This window comes from Pelodiscus sinensis, chromosome 4, assembly GCF_049634645.1.
Source record: "Pelodiscus sinensis isolate JC-2024 chromosome 4, ASM4963464v1, whole genome shotgun sequence".
In the NCBI taxonomy this organism is placed as follows: domain Eukaryota; kingdom Metazoa; phylum Chordata; order Testudines; family Trionychidae; genus Pelodiscus; species Pelodiscus sinensis.
The window spans coordinates 52,179,344-52,200,937 of record NC_134714.1 but is presented as its reverse complement, the minus strand read 5'-3'; the positions used below and the strand labels follow the sequence as shown (position 1 = coordinate 52,200,937).

The following is a 21,594-nucleotide window of genomic DNA, read 5'->3' as shown; positions in this document are numbered from 1 at the left end:
TGTAAAGCTCAGCCAGAGCATGGAGTCACTGAAAACCCACCTGAGAAACTACTGATAGTGGTAACCATAAACTGAAAGACTACAGACATGTGGTATCAGAAGGGGCCACTCACCCCATTACAAACTGCCTGACTGCAAAAACAGTCTTAACATTTAAGAATTGTCCTTAAGGATCTCAATTCGTTTTTTGCCCCACTATACACTTATAATCACTTAAAGCAGTTACAAAAAATTATACAAAGCATCTGAACAGATGAACCACAAAATGGGAGGAACAATAAAGTTTTAGGTGCCTCACACAAACAAAAACAAAAAATCCAGTTTTGCTTCCATATTTAGTGAATATCTGGCTCTTTTGACCATAGCTGCCTGATTTTCCTCCATGTTTCCATGTCCTATCATTATATATTTTTCAGATTTTCAAACTTCTTTTTTATTTTTAGGAAAAAGAAATAGGTAAGCAAGCAGCTAGCAGGTGCACTTAAAAGGAGAGATTGTACACCATTTTCTGGTTTCAAGGAAGTGATTTTCTGATTTCAGCAGGATCACTGTTAAAGGGACTATTACTACTGTATTTTTTGAGGTATCGTGTAGGACTTATAGAGGTGGTTTTATCCTATGGTACTTATTTTACACACACCATTATTTATGGACATTCAATGGCTCACTGGCACCATACATGTGTTGTCTAGTTTTATTTTTGTGAAAAGGTATGTATATTCTAAAATACATAATACCAGAAATATACACATGCTATTAAATGTGATCACAGAATCATAAAAAATGTGGAATAGAAAAGACCTCAAAAGGTCCATCCTTCCATGCTGAGTCAAGATTACATATACCTACTCCAACGCTGACAGACATTTATCTAACCTCTTCTTAGCACCCTCCAAATATAGCGGCATTTTCTGGCCCATTCGATGTGGACTCTGAATTTTCTATCACATCACACTAGTTCCGCCACTAAAAAGCATGGTGTCCCTAGATAAGTGGCATGATATTTGTCACCGCTAATATTGTAAGCACACTGAATATACATTTTTTTTCCATTTTCAGGTTCTTGTTCTATAAATTATACTGGCACAATACGTACATATGGCTGAGTATGATTTAATGTTTCTAACTACTGTGGAAGGAGTCTATTAGGCTGTGTTCTTTCAAATGACCCTATCTGACAATCAGGCATAAAAAGGTACTGAAAGAAAACTCAATTACATTTGCCATCACTAAAGAAAAATTCTCTTGAAGATTTGCGAAGAACACTTGATAGACCATGAGTCGTTTTCCTTCCAATTGGGGGAGGGGGAGAAAAGGATTTTTTTAATGTCTCACATTTCACTCTCATTATATTAAAAATCCAATATGCAATATCCGATATAGCTGTATCTCTCCAAGGGCAGAATTGCGACAATCAGTTTTTATGGTGTATGAGCAGTGACGCAAGATTTTATATTTTTAAGGAAATCACACTTTAATATTTTTTTCCATTTCTTTTGATGTGATTATTCTTACAATTTGGCTAGCAGATAATTTTTAAGGAAAAGTTAAAATTGTAAGTTTTAATGTATTCCCTGTTTGACATAACAAAATTGTGAAACTCCTACAGCGTTCTACTTTTTTGATATTATATAAGAACCCTGTAATTTTACATGCCAGAAAAGACAGAGCACCTAAGAATAATACTTATTCAAATTTATAGAACAGCATTCAAAGATGTATTATGTTTCTCTAGGGGAACTAAAGGTCAGAATGTATGAGAAGACAAAAATGTTTTTCAAATAAACCCTAGTGAATATTCTTCTGATTACACACCCTACTGCACATTTTTCTTAAAACTGTGTTATCAGTATTCATATGGGACATGTCAAGGAGTAGGCATTTCAAACACAAAACAATTTGATAGATTTGAATATTTAAAAATACAAAATGAGTCTCTAGGCAATAAAAATGTTATTTTTTGTCTCCTGATTATTTGGGTTCCTTTCATTTGTGTTGTGGAATATAGTGTAAACTGCTTGGCACTTAGGATAATTAAAAAGTGTGTGCAAGTTCACTGAGATGTCATTTTTAAATGCAGAAGAAAAGTAGAAATAAGACAGAAAAGTTCTGAGTAACAACTTTCTGAAATTCCCCTAAGAAGCACTGACAAGTATCAGACACCAAATAAAGGATAATGAGTATTTCTAGACAAGAAACTAGCTTACAACACAACTCCATTTGTCAACATTTTCCCTTGCTTTTTTTAAGAGTGAAATTCACAGATGAACAGTATTCTTTGGCCATCAATAGTTTAAAAAGATCTGTTTGGTGGTTTATTCTGTTACCTATGTAGACCAAGTATATGGTAGATAGGGTGACCATATTTCTCTACTGTAAATATGGGATATTCAGTAAAATAACTCATATTTAAGCAAGTTCAACAGCAATCAATTGTACAGGTGTTCAAATTAACATCAAATTGAATGAGTCTTTGTTAAAAAGAAATACTGTGTAGTTGGATTATTTTTATTTACTGTCTTTAAGGCTTTAGTGTTCACATGGGGAGGGGTGATACATACAAATACTCTCATATGTTTCTTTCACACTGGGGTGTGGGGCTGACCTACCAACCCAATCCTTTCTGTCCAGTCCTTTCTGTCCTCCACGTCTGACTGGGCCCCTGTGACAGTCCTGCCTTGCATAGTACCTGGTACTGTGTCTTTCCAAGGCAACACAGTTTTTGGGAGGTAGAGGGGTATGCAGGGTCGCAAGCCCCTCACAGATCTAAATTTCTACCATAGTTCACAGCAGCCTGTGGTCAGCATGAGCCTTTCGGTACTACACTTGAGGGACGGAACAGGACAGGAGCTGCTTCCAGCTGCAGGGAAGGGGTGGGAAGAAATGACTTGGCCTGTGAATTTGCAGAGCTTACTTGTTCCCCTGCATCCTTGTGGCTAGAAGCACCTTGTCTCTTCCTGTCCACAGCGTGTCAAAAGGCAACCAACACCTCCAGGCTGCTGCTGGTCACCGACAAACTCCAGCAATCTCCTGTCCTCCTGCTACAGCATGGGCAGGAAAGGGTAAGCCCTAGGGATGCATTGTGCACCAGGGCCCAGGAAGCCTGGCTCTAGGGGCTTCAGTGAATCGAGCCAGAGAAGTGGCTCAGCATGGGAAGATACATGTATGCTTATGCTCCCTAGGGGCAAGAAGTGTGTATGTGTGTGTTTAAGGATGCTAAGCCCGTCTGGGGGACTGCTGGTGAGCTTGCAGGTTCAGAGTGTGAAAAGACTGGTGTGATGGGGCAGAGGCACCCCGCACTGGGACCTATCCGATGGTCGCATGTTTAGCGGCCCTCGGGGGGGGAGCCGGGGGGCCAGGAGCTGGGCAGTCCAGGAGCAGCCGCCTGAGCGGCTCCCCAGCTGATCGACGCACGGTGCGCCAGCTGCTCGGCGGCAGTGGCGGCGGCTCCGCGGCTGGGGGAACAGGAGATCCCCCGTGATGTCACCAGGCTGGTGACATCACCCCGGAGCCGGGACGTGGGGCCGGAAACGAGCCCATGCCACGCCACTGGGCGGGGCCCCGCCGACAGGCCGCGGCGCGGGGATTTAAACCCCGGCTGGGAGTGTGAGAAGGAGGGAGTACCGAGAGCGTCTCCCCCCGTGAGAGGACGACGGATGAGCCCCAAATCGAGGAGGTGAGCCCCGCCTCGGCGGGCCAACCCTAGGTGGGGAGAGGAAGCAGCCCAGGACGGGCCAATGGGGCCTGCGGGCTGGCGCGTTTCGGCTAAAGCCCCGCCAGCCGGACCGGACAAGCTGGACGTCCAAGACCTTAGGGCCCTGGGCTGGGGTCCGTGAGAGGGAGCAGGCCTGGACCCCCCTCTCCCCATCCAGGAGGCAAACCAACCTATATTACAAAAGGACCTAAGAAACTAGTAGCACAATTAACTGGGACTCTGGTGGGACGATCATTAGGGGACTGGACCCGGGGGTTAGGGGATGGAACTGGGTGAACGAACGTAAAACCCCCTGCCTCGCATGGGGGTACGGGGGGACACGTTTACAGCTGGAAAATTCTTCTCCCACCACTCCAGAACTTAATTAAGGGTCTGAAAAGCTTCCTCGTGACAGCAACTTTTAGAGCTTTGGCACATGCATGGCTTGGCTCTTCCTGGCCAGTGCCCTGTTCTAGAGGGACTCAGGTTTTCCCATGGCGCCAGCCTAGCCACAGGTAGTAGGTAGGGTTGCCAGATGGTTGAAACAAAAATACCGAACACCCCCCGCCACCCCCCCCCCCCAAAAAAAACCACTGGGAACAGGGGAGCTGTTGAGCACTGAGACCCAGGGGAAACTTCCCCTTGGTTGGCAGCCATTTTGTGGAACCAGGTAAGCATGGGAGCTGGGGTCGAGGGGCTTGGGGTGCTGGGAGCCAGGGGGCGGGCAAGGGGAAGGGGAGGCTGGGCGCTGAGTGTTTGTAGGGTTGCCAGGTGCCCAGCATTTTCGCCTCCTGGCCAGGGAAAATAAATCAGAAAATACAGAACATTTTAGGTGTCCGGTATTCTCTGAATTTTTTTTACTGGACTGGAGGTAAAAATACTGGACTGTCCGGGTGAATACCGGACACCTGGTAACCGGTAGTAGGGGAAGGAAGGAGCCTGACAGTCGAGCTGCTGGTGAACTCAGCACTTTTTCCCATCTTAGAGTTCTTGGGAGAGTTGAGAGAAGGAAGAGAACTAGACAGAATCCCAAAGATGTATCAACCAGAGTTCTGAACTGAAAGAAATTTCTGGTTTTATATGGCCTTAGTTCACCATGTCAGAACAGTTTAAAAGCCCAAAGGCTATAGTACAGGGGTGGGCAAAAGAGCCTCTGCAGGCTGAATCCGGCCCGCCAAGTGAGTTGATCCAGCCCATGGAGGCCCTGCCGCTTCCCCACCCCCAGGTCAATTAGGGTCTGGGAACAGGGGGAAGCATGCAAAGTTTCCTTTGCCCTGCCAGGAAGGCTGAGAAGGGGTGGGGCCTCAAATGGAAGGGGTGGGGCCAGGATGCTTCCAGGTTTCTCCACCCACAGACCATGATTAGCCTGGGGGTGGGGGAGCACGGGAAGTCTCCTCCCAGCACCTAAGTTTCCTCTGCCCTGCCCCCGCCTTGTGAGAAGTGCTCTTGGAAGGGCAGGAGGAGGCTTTGCATGCTCCCCCAGCCCCAGGCCCTGATTGGCCTGGAGGTGAGGGAGCACAGGAAGTCTCCCACCACCAGAGGCATAGGTGCTTAGAGGAAAGGGGGGGCAAAGAAGCTCCCACACCCCCAGACCAATCATAGTCTGTGGGTGGGGAAGCCTTGAAGCATCCTAGCCCCACCCTTTCTGGCACAGCCCATGGCCACTTCAAAAATCTTTGAAGTGGCCCCCAGCAAAAAATTATTGCCCAGCCCTGGTGTAATACCACATCTGCCTAAGAAATATAATTAAATGAGGAAAAGGAGAGGAGAAAGGTAAGAAATAAGAGAATAGAAGTGAGGAAAGATTTTTTTAAGTTTGGTAAATTTATACCCCACTTAAGAGGCCCACCTAACAACTGTGAATCATGTGTTTTGGTCCTTGTGGCGGGGTCCTCCCCACCCCTTTCCTTTCTCCCCGTGATTAAAGAGCTAGCTATCGGCCCGGAGGCCTAGTCTAGTAGCCGCAATGGGCCCGGAGGCCTAGTCCACAGTCCCAGCAGGCCCTGAGGCCTAGTCCAGCCCCCGCAACAGGCCAGAGGCCTAGTCCACACCCTGAGGGGTTGGGGTAGGGGGGTCCGGGCCCTCCATCTCCACCGGACCCCAACCCAGGGCCCTAATGGTGGTGGGTGGTTCCCACCACTGGCTCAGCGGGGGGAGGAGGGGTTTCCCTGAAACGTGCTGAGCCCACCGGGGCCTTCCCTGTCCCTTGCCCTGGGTTGCTTCCTACCCCAGCCTTGTGGCCAACGGAGGTCCCACCTGGTGATGCTGGGCTGGTGGCGGCGGCAACGTCAGCTGGTCCCGTCTCTGGGGCAGCAGCACAGGGGGTGTCTCCTGCAGCGGGGCGGGCGGCCCCCCGGCGTCGGCATTGGGGGCATGCACGCCCCGGGGATGGTAGTAGCAATAGCGGCGATCCCTCCGGCTCTGAATCTGGTGGCAGGTCCGGCGGCAGGCCTGTAGCTTGGGCCGGAGCTCCTTCCTCCCCGGCGGTCTGCTCCAGCTGAGCAGCCCAGCAGTCTTTTATAGTGAGGCTGCACTTCGAGCATGCCCAGTAGGACTGTGGGGGAGGGGCATGCTCTACCCAATAAACGGGCTCCTCTCCCTCCTGCTCAGTGCGGGGCAGGTTAGCCCCGTCACAGTCCTCAACACAACTCCAGTAGGATTCACAAAGAAGAGGATGCATGTGCTATCAAACCTGCTCCCTTTTATTTATGTCCATCTAGGATAGAATTTCAAAACAGCATATAAACTTGAAAATATTTTCAATTTCTGAAAAACTGAAGTGTTAAACATGTAAATGAAAGACTCCTCTTTTAGTATCAACAGCACCACACAACTGTCATGGCTCACAACCTTATGAAATGGAGGAAAAGAGAAAGGAAGGGAGAGGAAGTATAGATAAGGCTTCTCCATGGGATGACAGACTAACACACTCCCCTCCTCTTGATGTCTTTAAAAACACTCAGAATTGTTGAAGGCATTCTAAAGCATGTTTTTTTTCTTTATTAGTTGCATTTATCTAATAAAATAACTTTTAAACTTTTTTATTGTTTGAAATAGTTATTCCCAGAGTTGCTTACATGTTCTCAAGCCAAATTCTAATTTAAACTGTAATTATTAAGGTTGTTTGGAAAATACTATGCTGCCACACAGATAAAAGCTACAAAACAAAAAGTCCGAAACAAAATTTAATTACTAAGAACCAATATACATACTGGGTTAAGCCATTTATTGATTTTCAGATTTTGTTGACATTTAAACTGTTCCTGATAAATCTTTAAAAGACTGTCCCATATTCAGATTAAGGAACCAATTAATGGTTACACCATTTGCATTGTTGCAGTAGTTTTCTACTATCAGGTGGCAATTTAGAGCCCAACCAGTTGCCAGTGAAGTCATTTTGCCATTGTTATAAAGAAAGCAAAAGCAGACCTGTTCTGACAATCAAATATGAATGGTGAAAAAGAGTATACACTGAGGGCATAATTTTCAAGTGTTAGGTATCTGCCTATCTCTGCTCCTTCTAAAGTTAGGCCAGCATTGAGAGCTGTTGAGAATCATAGAATCATAGGACTGGAAGGGACCTTGAGAGGTCATCGAGTCCAGCCCCCCGCCCTCAAAGCAGGACCAAGCTCCATCTACACCATGCCTGACAGATGTCTATCTAACCTATTCTTAAATATCTCCAGAGAGGGAGATTCCACCACCTCCCTTGGCAATTTATTCCAATATTTGACCACCCTGACAGTTAGGAATTTTTTCCTAATGTCCAATCTAAACCTCCCTTGCTGCACTTTAAGCCCATTACTCCTTGTCCTGTCCTCAGAAACCACGAGGAACAAATTTTCTCCTTCCTCCTTGTGACACCCTTTTAGATATTTGAAAACCGCTATCATGTCCCCCCTTAATCTTCTTTTTTCCAAACTAAACAAGCCCAGTTCATGAAGTCTGGCTTCATAGGTCATGTTCTCCAGACCTTTAATCATTCTTGTCGCCCTTCTCTGTACCCTTTCCAATTTCTCCACATCTTTCTTGAAATGTGGCGCCCAGAACTGGACACAGTACTCCAGCTGAGGCCTAACTAGTGCAGAGTAGAGCGGCAGAATGACTTCATGAGTTTTGCTTACAACACACCTGTTGATACAACCTAGAATCATATTTGCTTTTTTTGCAACAGCATCACACTGTTGACTCATATTCAACTTGTGGTCCACTATGACCCCTAGATCCCTTTCCTCCATGCTCCTTCCTAGACAGTCGCTTCCCATCTAGTATGTATGGAACTGATTGTTCCTTCCTAAGTAGAGCACATGCATTTCTCTTTATTAAACTTCATCCTGTTTACCTCTGACCATTTCTCTAACTTGCTAAGGTCATTTTGAATTATGCCCCTATCCTCCAAAGAAGTTGCAACCCCACCCAGTTTGGTATCATCTGCAAACTTAATAAGCGTACTCTCTATCCCAATATCTACATCATTGATGAAGATATTGAACAGTATGGGTCCCAAAACAGACCCTTGCGGAACTCCACTTGTTATCCCTTTCCAGCAGGATTTAGCACTGTTAACAACAATTCTCTGACTACGGTTATCCAGCCAATTATGCACCCACCTTATCGTGGCCCTATCTAAGTTATATTTGCCTAGTTTATCAATAAGAATATCATGCGAGACCGTATCAAATGCCTTACTAAAGTCTAGGTATAGGACATCCACCGCTTCTCCCTTATCCACAAGGCTTGTTATCCTATCAAAGAAAGCTATCAGATTAGTTTGGCATGACTTGTTCTTCACAAACCCATGCTGGCTATTCCCTATCGCTTTATTACCTTCCAAGTGTTTGCATATGATTTCCTTAATTACCTGCTCCATTATCTTCCCTGGGACAGACGTTAAACTGACCGGTCTATAGTTTCCTGGGTTGTTCTTATTCCCCTTTTTATAGATGGGCACAATATTTGCCCTTTTCCAGTCTTCTGGAATCTCCCCTGTCTTCCATGATTTTTCAAAAATCATAGCTAAAGGCTCAGATACCTCCTCTATCAGCTCCTTGAGTATCCTGGGATGCATTTCATCAGAACCTGGTGACTTGCTGACATCTAACTTTCCTAAGTGATTTTTAACTTGTTCTTTGTGTATCCTATCTTCTACTTTCTTGGAAGCTTTGCTAACATTACATATATAAAAAAAGTTATAAAGTATATATGATAGATATGTATTTACACACAGAGATATTAAAATTAACACTAAATTTAAGGTTACACAAAACAAAAACTCCCAAACTTCAGACTTCAGAGCACTTGCTCGTGGTCATTAGATTATTGGTTACTGAGCATGGTAATGGCACCTCCTCCTGGCCTCCAGAGATCTGTAAAAGTCACTGGAAGAAAGGGAGAACTAGCCTTCATTGCTACATAGATGGAAAAAATGAAACAGGGTCCCATCAAAGACTAGAACTGCCAAGAATCAGAGAATAATGAGGTTTGAGTCATGTAAATGTATTATATATAAAACATGCACACGTAAAATGGGCCCTAGCTCATGACCATATGTATCCTTATTTACTTTAAATTTCAGTGGGAATTTTCTAGGTAAGGAATAAATAGAATCATAGAATCATAGAGCTGGAAGAGACCTCAGGAGGTCATCAAGTCCACCCCCTGCCCAAGGCAGGACCAATCCCAACTAAATCATCCCAGCCAGGGCTTTGTCAAGCCGAGATTTAAAAACCTCTAGGGATGGAGATTCCACCACCTTCCTAAGTAACCCATTCCAGTGCTTCACCACCCTCCTAGTGAAATAGTTTTTTTCTAATATCCAACCTAGAACTTCCCCACTGTAACTTGAGACCATTGCTCCTTGTTCTGCCATCCGTCACTACTGTGAACAGGCTTTCTCCATCCTCTTTGGAACCTCCCTTCAGGAAGTTGAAGGCTGCTATCAAATCCCCCTTCACTCGTCTGTTCTGCAGACTAAACAAAGCCAAATCCCTCAGTCTCTCCTCATAGGTCATGTGCTCCAGCCCCCCCAATCATTTTGGTTACCCTCCCCTGGACCCTCTCCAATGCGTCCACATCCTTTCTATAGTGGGGGGCCCAGAACTGGACACAATACTCCAGATGTGGCCTCACCCGAGCCGAATAAAGGGGAATAATCACTTCTCTAGATCTGCTGGCAATGCTCCTCCTAATGCAACCTATTATGCCATTAGCCTTCTTGCCTACAGGAGCACACTGTTGACTCATATCCAGCTTCTCATCCACTGTAATCCCCAGGTCCTTTTCTGCAGAACTACTACTTAGCCATTCAGTCCCCAGCCTGTAACAATGCTTGGGACTCTTCCATCCCAAGTGCAGGACTCTACACTTGTCCTTGTTGAACCTCATCAGATTTCTTTTGGCCCAATCCTCTAATCTGTCTAGGTCACTCTGGACCATATCCCTACCCTCCAGTTTATCTACCTCTTCCCCTATCTTAGTGTCATCTACAAACTTGCTGAGGGTGCAATCCATCCCCTCATCGAGGTCATTAATAAAGATGTTGAACAAAATCAGTCGTATAACTGATCCTTGGGGCACTCCACTAGAAACTGACCACCAACCTGACATTGAGCCGTTGATCACTATCCGTTGGGCCCAACAGTCTAGTCAGCTTTCTAGCCATCTTACAGTCCATTTATCCAATCCATACTCCCTTAACTTGCTGGCAAGAATATTGTGGGAGACCACATTAAAAGCTTTGCTAAAGTCAAGGTAGATCACATCCACCGATTTTTCCATATCCACAGAGACAGTTACCTCATGATAGAAGCTAATCAGATTGGTCAGGCATGACTTGCCCTTGGTGAATCCATGTTAACTATTCCTGATCACTTTCCCCTCTTCCAAGTGCTTTAAAATGGATTCCTTGAGAATCCCCTCCTTGATATTTCCAGGGACTGAGGTAAAGCTGACTGATCAGTAATTCTCTGGATTGGCCTTCTTCCCTTTTTTAAAGATGGTCACTACATTTGCCTTTTTCCAGTCATCCAGGATCTCTCCCGATCTCCACGAGTTTTCAAAGATAATGGCCAAAGGTTGGGCCCCATTTACAGCAGAAACAATGAGAGCAGATAAAATGAAGAAATAATAGAGAAAACTGATCTTATCTTCGGAGTATTTTCCAAATATTTAATTTCTCTGAAAATATCTACATTTTATCTTAGATCAGAGTTTCCCAGGTTCAAGTCAAGGATCTCTTCCTATGATTATACCTAAAGGAAATATGTATTTCCCTCCAAGCACTACAATACCTAAATGTTTAATAATAATAATTAACAGAGACCTGAAACAGATTGCAGCCTGAGAGTGCAAGGCACTGTACACCGACGGGCTCTGAGCTCACAGAACCTGGAAAGAACAGGATGGGTATTGCAAAAACATACATATTCTCATAAAGGGTAGACACTATACACTCACATGTTCCAGGCAAACATATTCCAGAAAACTGGTACTAGAACATCCCATAAAAACAGCTGCCTCCCACCCCCTCCACCAGGATAACAAGAACATAATGATCCCTGCTAAAGATAAGGTCAGAATGACACCGTAATGGATAGGGATGTTTTGCTCGAACTAACATGTACAAGGTAATGGATAACAACCTAAACCAGGAGCAGTAACCCAGTCAGAGCGGCAATGTGTAACTTGTTTATATCAGGGTATAAAATGAAGTCTCAGAGGAACTGTCTTTGGCTGGCTTAGGCAATAATGAAAAGTCGCACCATTAACTGGAAATACATAGGTTAGTGTACATATAACCATTGATCCTGGACATTATGACCATCCTTTGTTGACAATAAACATGACCATGTGCCTTCACTAGGAATCAAGTCTGTGGTTACTGGGTAGTTCGACTGAGAACTGCTGTTCCAACTCTCTGTGAAGAACTAGGACTGCACACCCAGAGAATATACACATGCAGCCAGCATCTGACATCGAACAACAGTAGGGTATATCAATCTACATAAATGGTGTATTTAAAAAAACAAATGTCTCATCTCTTACTTTTCATGCAATATCACACTGCAGATGCCAGAGTGGCTGTGCGTTTTACGTCTGAACATTCACTTGAGATCCTGTAGTTTTCACGGTCAGTCTATCAGAGCATAAGAATGGCAAATTTCTTCACTGCCCTCCCAAGAGATTCTAAACATTTGGATTCATTCACTTTTCTTTTTATAATTTTGCTTTCAATCAGAATACACTGTGCAGTTACAATGTTCAATGCAGTGTTCAATGTTCAAGTGCAAGATCCTTGAACTTGAAAAGGGGAAACTTTCAATTATGTAAATTACTTAGAATTCATATATGACTAACAAAGGGTACGTCTACACTACAGCGCTAGTTCGAACTAACTTAGTTCGAATTAGTTAATTCGAACTAAGCTAGTTCGAACTAACGCATCTAGAACTAAAAACTAGTTCGAACTAGCATTTTGCTAGTTCGAACTAGTAAGTCCACATTGAGTGGACTCTGAACAGGGCTTAAGGATGGCCGGAAGCAGTGCCGGCAGGGCATAAAAGGAGGACTTAGAGCATGGAGATGCTGTCTCAGGCTAGCCGAGGGCTGCGCTTAAAGGGTCCCGACCCCCACCCCGGACACACAGTTCTAAGGGGTGCCCCGCTTGCAAAGAAGTTCTGGCTTGGAGTGCCCTGAGTGCCCACACTGGGCACATCACACCACTCGGCCATCAGCCCGGCTGCACTTGCCGCAGGCTGCCATCTGCGGAGAGGGAGTAATTGGGGGGCTGCAGGAGAGCTTCCACCCCCAGAAGCCCGCAGAGCCAGCCCAGTCCTCCCCATCGGGGGCTCGTACCCCATTCCTCCCTCATCTCCTTCCACTTACCCTTCCCTAGCCCCCCTTCTTATTGATGTACAAAATAAAGATAACGTTTCTTCCAACATTGACTCTGTCTTTATTGAAAAAAACTCGGGGAGACTGGGAAAAGGAGGTGGGAGAGGGGAAGAGAAAGGCTGGGAGAGGGGAGGGCAACTAACATGATCAGGGGTTGGGAACAGGTCCCAGATGAAGAAAGGCTACAGAGACTGGGACTGTTCAGCTTAGAAAAGAGGAGACGGAGGGGGGACAGGATAGAGGTCTCTAAAAGCAGGGGTTGGGTGGAGAGGGTGCATTCAGAAAAGTTCTTCCTGAGTTCCCATAAAGAAGGACTAGAGGACACCAAAGGAAAGGAATGGGTAGCAGGCTTCAAACTAGTAAGAGAAAGTTGTTCTTGACAAAGCAAATAGTCAACCTGTGGAACTCCTTGCTGCAGGAGGCTGTGAAGGCTAGAACTAGAACAGAGTTTAAAGGGAAGTGAGATAAAGTGATGGAGGTTGGGTCCATGGAGTCCTATTAGCCAGAGGGTAGGAGTGGTGTCCCTGCCCAAAGTTTGTGGAAGGCTGGAGAGGGATGGCACGAGACAAATGGCTTGGTCATTGTCTTCGGTCCATCCCCTCCAGGGTCCCTAGGGTTGGCCGCTGTTGGCAGACAGGCTACTGGGCTAGATGGACCTTTGGTCTGACCCAGTACGGCCATTGTAAGCTCAGGGCTCAGTGTCGGGGGTCTCAGTGGACCCCCTTGATTTTCATGCACACCTGCTCCTGGGTGGCCAGGCTGGCAGCTCTCCTGCCCTAGACGGCCACTTTCCTGTGCCTAGTGCGGAGATCGTGGACGAGGTCCACGATGTCCGCACTAGCCCAGGAAGGTGCCCGCCTCTTGAGGTCCAGGGCAAGCTCCCGGGAGCCGCCAGCCTGGTCCCGGCAAGAGGGGGTGGGCTGGGGGGCATCGGGTGGGTGGCTCTGTGCCGTGCCAGGTACAGGGTCTGCTAGCTGGGTGCTGGCAGGCTTGCACCTGGCACGGGCACCGTAGCCAGCCCGTGCCCCTTTAAGGGGTCCGGGGCCGGGAGGGGGGCATAGAGTTTCCCTGGTGTTGGCCAGAGTGGCCACCAGGGAAACCTGGGGAGGGCTAGCCTCCCACTAGTTCGAACTAAAGGGCTACACAGCCCTTAGTTCGAACTAGCTAGTTCGAACTAGGCGTTAGTCCTCGTAAAATGAGGTTTACCTAGTTCGAACTAAGCGCTCCGCTAGTTCGATTCAAATTCGAACTAGCGGAGCGCTAGTGTAGCACCTATTAAAGTTAGTTCGAACTAACGTCCGTTAGTTCGAACTAACTTTGTAGTGTAGACATACCCAAATGTAATTAACTGAGATCAATCACAGTATTAATGCTGGTCATAAGTAAAAAGAGATAAAACCATAAAGCTGGTCAATATCTTCAGGGACCGTAACACAGAGTTCCTAGGAGGGTATATAATAGGGCAATACACATTTTTTGTTCAACGGAAATTTTTGTTTAATTGGTCACAGAAGAGGACATCTCTATGTGACATCAGCTGTCAGATACAAAATTCCAGACTTTGCACCACAAGAATCTGAATAAATGAAGGGTGGGCAGTGTGTGAAAAGCTGGGAGAGAGGAAAAGAGTCTGACCAATCCCTAGGTGCTGTTCACGCTTTCGTGTAACAAGTCTACTGATGATTCAACAAATATCACTGATATAAGTATTTTGGAGTTATTTATATTTGCCCACTCTCATGGACAGACATTAGGTTTCACCAGTGAAGTAAAATCCCTTAGTATTTTCATTTCTCCAGTAGTACAGTTTTTCTTTACAGCATTACTATGTCAGGTGTTACCTTTGAAGATTTAAATAGCTGCTTTTCTAACTTTGGCAAACAGAAAAACATTTCACATGGTTTGCATGTCAAAAGAAAATAGGTTACACACCAAATAAAAGACTAAGTGCTGGGTTGATGGTAGCATTATTACTGATTTAGTGGACTGTAGTGATTACGTACTGTGGCAAATATGGCACAGGAAATAGGCATAGCTGGCATCTCAACTTCTTTACTGTATAGCCTGCATCTTTGCCTTCTTGATCAAAAGATACAGAAAATGGATATTCTCTCATGCAGTAGTCTTATGGTGATGATTATAAACTTATCCTCTCATTCCTCTTGCCAGTATTTCCTAGGACTCAGGCTCTGGCTCTCTTCATGTTATCTTGCAGTGATTTTTGCTGTGGCTTCAGTTACTACCTATATGTGGATGGCTCTAACATCTCTCTCCTCACCCATGACCTTTCCCTGAGCATTTAGATGGCTACTCCAGGTGTGTATCCAGTAAATTTACCTGCCAGGACAATGGAAAAGCTAAGCTCCTCATTTCCTCTCCATCCCATACCCCTTATCACATTTCTCTTGCAAGTTCCAGCATCTTCCCTGTTTCCCATTCTTTCACTCTTAACATATTTTTTTAATTTTCCTCTCTCATTTTTCTCACATTTAAGCTGTTGCCAAATCCTGTCAATATTTCATCTACATTTCTAAAATTCCCCCCAACCATCAATAGGTCATCTGAAGAAGTGGGCTGTGCCCACGAAAGCTCATGATACCATCTACATGTTTTATTAGTCTTTAAAATGCTACCAGATCATTTGTTGTTTTTTAAGTTCATTAATAGTCCGTTCGTCATTTTTTCTACAGTAACTCACTGTTTTCTGACCTCCCCAATGTTTGACGATGCTTCTTAAGTCCATGCTCTCACCCTACCACACAGTTCACACGGCTCCACTCTTCATATCCTTACCTATGCACGTTACACCTCCATGTTAGGGCCTATGTTCCTCATAGGCAGAAGTGCAGTAGGAGGGAGGGGGACTCAGCACAAGCTGGAAATCAGCTGTCCTGGCTTGCACTGGGCCCCTCCCCCTTGCTGTGCACCAGCCTTTTAAAAGTATTCACAGCTCTTAATACATTTAAGAGGCAGAGCCGCACCAGGGTTAGCTCCTGGGGCTGACAGCTAACCCCGCTGCAGCTCCCCCGCTCATCGACTAATTGAGGCAAAACCCAGTGGAGCCGCTCCTGGACCTCTAAGCCTTGGAGCTGCCGCTTCAGCCCTGAGAGAAGCCACACGGAACCCAGATGGGGCGCTACAAGGCAAGGCATGGTTGGACTCAGCAGGTGTGCTCCATGCACTGCCGCTCTCTTTCCCTGCATCCTTCCTCACCCCACTGGGGGAGTGGCAGCACATGGAGCTGCTCTCTCTGCTGCAGATCTGGCAGGGAAGGTCGGGGCTTTCTTCACACCACCCCCATGCATGCCCTCCAAGTGAGAAGTCAGAGCTGGTGCTGCAGCACAGTGACGCATGAAGCTTTCCCTACTGCAAGGGATCATGAAGACAAGTAAGCGTCACCCCTCATGCCCAGACCCCCACACCCAATCCACCTCACTCACTCTCCTCCCTCCACCAAGACCCTGCACCTCCAGCTTGCTTCGACGCCGTGCCTTGTTCCTGCACCCTCCCTCCTGGCCAAACACTCCCTCCTGGCCAGACAACCTATCCCCATCCTGCTCCTCCATCCTCCCTCCTGGCCACACACTGCATACTCCATTGCTCCTGCTCCCTCCACCTGGCCAGGCACCCTACTCCCATTCTGCTTCTGCACCCTAATTCCCACACAGACCTCTCAACCTCTTCCCCTTCTGCATCCCACCTTCCTCCCAGATCCTGAAACCCATTCCTATTCCACTTGCTGGCATCCCACCTTCCTCTCAGATCCTGAAACCCATTCCTATCCTGTCTTGCACACTGAACCCCTCATTTTTGTCCCTACGCCAGAGCCTAAAGGGGTCCATAAAATCCACTAATTCTGGAACCCCAGACAAGTAAATCTGGCCTATGGGAAACTGTGAACCTCAGTCCCCCATGTCCCTTCCCCTCATCCAATGAGTCTGGAGTGTCAGAGGAGTGAGGTGTCTGAGTTGGGGGCCACATCAATGAGGGTTGGGGGTTTGGAGGAGATTTTTTGCTTCTCACTTGTGTGGTTGCCAACTGATTTTTCCATGGGTCAGTGGCCTCTGACACAAAAAAGGTTCACCGCCCCTGCCATAAATAAAGAAAATATTTAAACCTTTTGTGTTGGACATAAATTCATATTTTACTTTATTTAAAATGAAGTTTGATAAACTAACATGGAAGAGTTAAAACACTTAATCTGTTTACTAATTTAAATTAAACCGTTCTCCCTAGTTGCAGCTGGTTCAGAAAATATGGTCACCAAACCCAGCCAGCCTTTGCCCCCTTCTCCTCCCCCTTCCCTCCCCTTGGCATGCAGATCCATAAATAAAAGTGAATAAGTTAAATCTTGGCACACCACTTCTGAAAGGCTGCCAATCCCTGGTATACATAAATCTGTATTACTGATAAGTAAGAATGATGGTTTGTGCCAGTGGTGTATTTTGATCAACTAAAACATTAAACGATTGCTAGCTGATGCATGTTTTTATATAAATCTCCTTTAAAGCTACTTTCAGTGTAAATGCATGCTAAATTTCATGTATTTTTATATTACTTGCTATGTTTTGGTTTTACCCTATTCAACAGAAGACATTTATACTCCCACATCAACTTTTTTATTTAAGATATACTATATGTTATTACTATTTACCTATGTTGGAGAGAATTTCATCTTTTATTTTTAAAATTCAGTTGCTGCTTTATTAGAAACTAGATTTACCTGGTGTTGCTCAGAATCAGGGCAGGGAATGGGGAGGTGTAGAGGTTTGTGGAAGAAGATTAGAAACGTGGGGGCATACGGCAGGAGGTTGGGGGGAGGATTCAGCCCAGGATAGGAGGTAGGAGTAGCTGGCGGCTGCTCCCAATGGCTGGCCCGGGGAGGGGGTGCCTGCCAGAGTCAGGCCATAGTGGTAGAGGCCACGCTGCCTGGACGGTGATTGCTTCCCAGGCTGGACCATTTGGTGCCCCTCTGTGGTCATTCTGGGGTATAAGTGTCCTTGCTATCACATCCCTCCCTTTCTGTTTGATGAGAAACAATCACATTTCCCGCACATCCTATTGTCCTGGCACAACCACATCCTTACATTGCTTTAAGTTATGACAAATTGCATACCAAATTTGGTGGTCCTCCCTCAAGGAGTTCTTGAACAAACATACTCACATATGGACAGATGGACACACAGAGAGACAAACACACAAACTCTGTCAAATATACAGTAGATTATGGCAAAAACATACAGTGTGATAAGTGTAAAAAAAGCATACCATGAAAAGGTTTATTAGGGCTAATTTCTGTTATAGGTGCACAACTTCCAATTATATGTATGCATATATTAGAGGGTAGATTTTGGCTAAGCAAATCCATAAAGGAAATCAAGATACCTAACCAACATCAAAATATTGTACATATTTGAAATTAAACAAGCCTCAAGAAAACACACACTTTACCTGACAAGACAACCTCGATTAGGTCTCCTTCTTGGATATCTGTAGCTGACTTCACTAGCTGGAGAATGTTTTCAGAGGTAGTGTCATGACGAAAAAGTAGAATTTTATCATACATTCCATAGAAACCACATTCAGGAAACTGCAAATACACAACCATGAACATTTATCATAAGAGTATACAATACAGATGTGTAAAACATAATTAACACAACTAACATTTATTTATTATAATGAATCTATCCTCGGATTTACATATGACAAAGTTCACGAAGATTTTGTTTACCTGATGGGACATTTCTTATTCCACAGCTCCCCAAGTATGTATTATAAATACTTCAGTAGTTAGATAATCTTCAGGCTCTGGAGCTGCCTCTTTTCCCTTCCATATATGCCCTTTCATACTTCCTTCCCCTGCTGCAATTGCAACAGAACTTTCTTACAGACTTCTAGACTAACTTTCATTCTATTAGTAATACCACTATTTAGATCAATCAGAAAAAAATGCTTCTGGAGTTCAATTCAAGTCACCTGCATGATATTTCTTGCTGCATTGTAAATGGGAATCCTGAAATATTCTAAAACCAGAAAGCCCTTTGTATATTAGTGCCTTGAGTTGCGGCAGAGCCATACCTTTGTCATTTCATATATTATTTCTTTTAAAAACCTCAGATTAATATCATCCAATCCTGAGACCGTCCCACAGCAAAGCCATGGAGAGGAAGACAAATGGGGGAAACGCCATATGATTTGCCACGGAATTTTCTTGGAACCATCCCTTTTGATTGGACGGGTATGAGGGCTGCCCTTCCTTCTGTCCATCCCACTACGTCTATTCCATTCTAGGCATGAGAGTAAGTACATTGCCCTCCTTTCAATTCAGGATGGCTCTTCATTCAAATTCGGGGTGTTAGACATAGTTTATTTTAGTAATCATGTAGTCGCAACAATTTTTAGCAGTTATATGGTTACTAAAATACTCCTGGGAGGAGAGCCAGCAGCCCGTGGGGCAGCAGCATGGGGTGGCAGGTGGAGCCTCTCTGTGATGGTAGCTGGTTTAAAAAGCTCTTCATAATTTTACTGTCACTTTCAAACATTGTAACTTTTTAACACATTTCTTTTTTAAAAAAAACCAGCTTAAATCTTGTACCAACACAGTGTAAAAACCAAATAAACCCCAACAACTCTGCACAGTATTACTTCATTAAGCCAATGTTTCTGGGGTTTTTTTTGTTCCTACTAGAGCATAATATATCTTGTCAAAAAACTACTGAACAGAATAAGATCGGTAACAATTTGGTTAATTAAAGTGAGAACTTCTAACAATTCAATTAATTTCATATTATTTTCCACAGATAATTCAAACTTGTTCAGAAAAACATTACAACGAGCAGACATAACAACATGCTCTTCAACACAGGACCATCTTTTTGTTCTATCTACAGCACCTAACACAGTAAGTTTCTTTTTCTCGACAAGACTCTTGGATGCTATAAATACTGCATTTACTACTACTAATGAAAGAATACAATTTTTTATACAATAAATTGAACAGCAGGGTTAATCATTCAACTTTTAAATATGGATGTGCATCTAATTTAAGAATACTCACTAGTCATTCAGACAACATGTAACTGCTTGTATCCTTAATATTCTGTCCAATTGTTTTTCAGACAATGCCCTTCTTGATTCACCAACAAAAATTCTTATTGCTTTTGTTGGCCCTTTAGAAAAGGCTTCAGTGTGATGCAGTACAGGGCATGGAGGTCACCATGACAGCAGAGTTTCAGACTGTTTAGTTGTCATGGTAGCAGAACCCAAGGCTTTCTTTCCCCCCAGATTAAATACTTAGTTATGGGACAGTACATCAGCTTTTGATTGAATAGGAAAAACCAGGCTGATAATCTTTCAACTATCACACGAATAGAATAGAATAGAATAGAATAGAATAGAATAGAATAGAATAGAATAGAATAGAATAGAATAGAAAACCTTGAATATGAGACTTTCAAAAACTGTTTTAAATTATATTTTAAAGGCAAAATTATCTACTGCACAACAGCACATGTAATAACTGAAAGAACACACTGAAAAAATAAACATGGGAAAAACATTCCCTAATTTGGTAATAATTATCTGTTTTTATGTAAAGGTGTTTGAGTTTTGAAATCTGAAAACCCTCATTAAGCTAAATAGGCTTTCAGAAAACTCAAAGCTTGTAAACCCAGCTTGAGCTTATTACAAGATCAGTAATTTTTTTTCAGAGTCTTTGTTGTTGTCAGCACAAACAGCTCAGATAAGTGATTTCAAATTTCTCCCAGTTTTAAGGAGCTAAACTCCTAATTTTGGAAACATAGCCAAATTGTAACTGGCATAATGTATGACAATGGCATATGTGTGAACAGGTTTGTGCCTTTGCTCAGAAATAATTTATAAGTAGCGGGCAACTAGAGTGTGTGTATGTGGGGGTGGGGGAAGAGGGAGGGGAGAGATGTCAAATGCTCTGCCTGGAACCACTAAAAGCAACTCTCCCTGCTTCTAGAACTGATATCTTCTTCATGCACCCTTCCACCTTCACAGACCTTGTCAGCTTCTGTACTTGCTGCACTGAATGCCTCACTGGGAAAACAGCTAGACAGGAAAAGAGAAAGCCTAGCTTGCAGAAGATTGAGGGATGGGACAGCTGCAGGATTCTCAGGAACTACAGTTCCCAGTATATCCTCAAGGAGGGAGGCAGCTTGTGGACCATGCAGATTGTGAGCAGAGCACCCAGCCATGCAGGGATGGAGGGCCTGAGCAGTCCTTTCTGCACAGGCCAAAATGAAATCACAATGGAAAACTCAAGCCTGGTCTGACCAGTATCAAGCTGCTTCTCCCTCTGGATACTTGGGCTCAGAGGGGTAGGATGGGGTTGGGTATCTGGGCGGGGGGGAACCCCAGGTGGGTTCTTGGGAGGCAGAGACAGGTGTCTGGCACCTGGCTGGGTTCTGGGATAGAGGCAGTGCATGTGTCAGAGCTGGGGAAAGCCCAGTGGCTAGGCTGGGATGGGAGGTTGCAAGTGTCTGAGTTGGGAGGCCCCTGCACAGTCCCTTCCATCACCCTCCCCCCCATATTCCATCCCAGTACACATACTACAAACCCCTTCTGCACTCCTGAAAAACCCCCTACATGATTCACCACCTGTACTCCTCCTCCTGCTCCCTTCCTTCTCCCCCCAGCAATGTCTTCTATTTGGGACTCTCTATAGAATAACCCAATGGGGGCAAGATTAAAAAAAAAAGAATTGACTAGAAGACTGAAGTCCCCCCCACACACTCAGTGTATCAAGCTGCCATGTGTGATTCACCTAAACTGACGTGCCCAACAAAGGCAAAACAGAGAAAAAGGAACTGGGTTGGCAAAGTGGTTTCTTTAACTCTCTATTCCTGAGGGAATCTTTTGTTGTTGTTGTTACAGATATACTTGCTGATAGGTATTTTGAAATAAATTACCAAAATAATAGAAACCGGTATTTATATTATTCTAACAAATAAAATATTCAGAATTGTAAACTACTGTGC

The 21,594-nt window shown here is 44.6% G+C and overlaps 1 protein-coding gene and 1 long non-coding RNA gene across 8 annotated transcripts in view; one reads left to right on the top strand and one right to left on the bottom strand.

Annotated features, from left to right (window-relative positions):
• The window catches only part of PRKD1 (protein kinase D1), a 255,584-nt gene that overhangs the window by 90,945 nt on the left and 143,045 nt on the right, over positions 1 to 21,594 (bottom strand). For 2 of the 6 annotated variants that reach the window (XM_075926994.1, XM_075926995.1), the window contains exon 2: positions 18,038 to 18,176. In XM_075926994.1, coding sequence (XP_075783109.1) covers positions 18,038 to 18,176 — 139 coding nt within the window. Of the gene's footprint in view, positions 1 to 5,950; positions 6,552 to 18,037; positions 18,177 to 18,320; positions 18,593 to 19,646; positions 19,756 to 21,594 lie in introns of those variants that run through there. The other 4 variants (XM_075926998.1, XM_075926997.1, XM_075926992.1 and 1 more) reach the window with 4 other exon arrangements.
• Positions 1 to 21,594, top strand: part of LOC142829117 (uncharacterized) — a 90,806-nt gene that overhangs the window by 59,701 nt on the left and 9,511 nt on the right. For both annotated transcript variants that reach the window (XR_012903407.1, XR_012903408.1), the window contains 2 exons: positions 18,707 to 18,888; positions 19,390 to 19,490. This is a non-coding gene — a long non-coding RNA (uncharacterized LOC142829117). The remainder of the gene's footprint in view (positions 1 to 18,706; positions 18,889 to 19,389; positions 19,491 to 21,594) is intronic.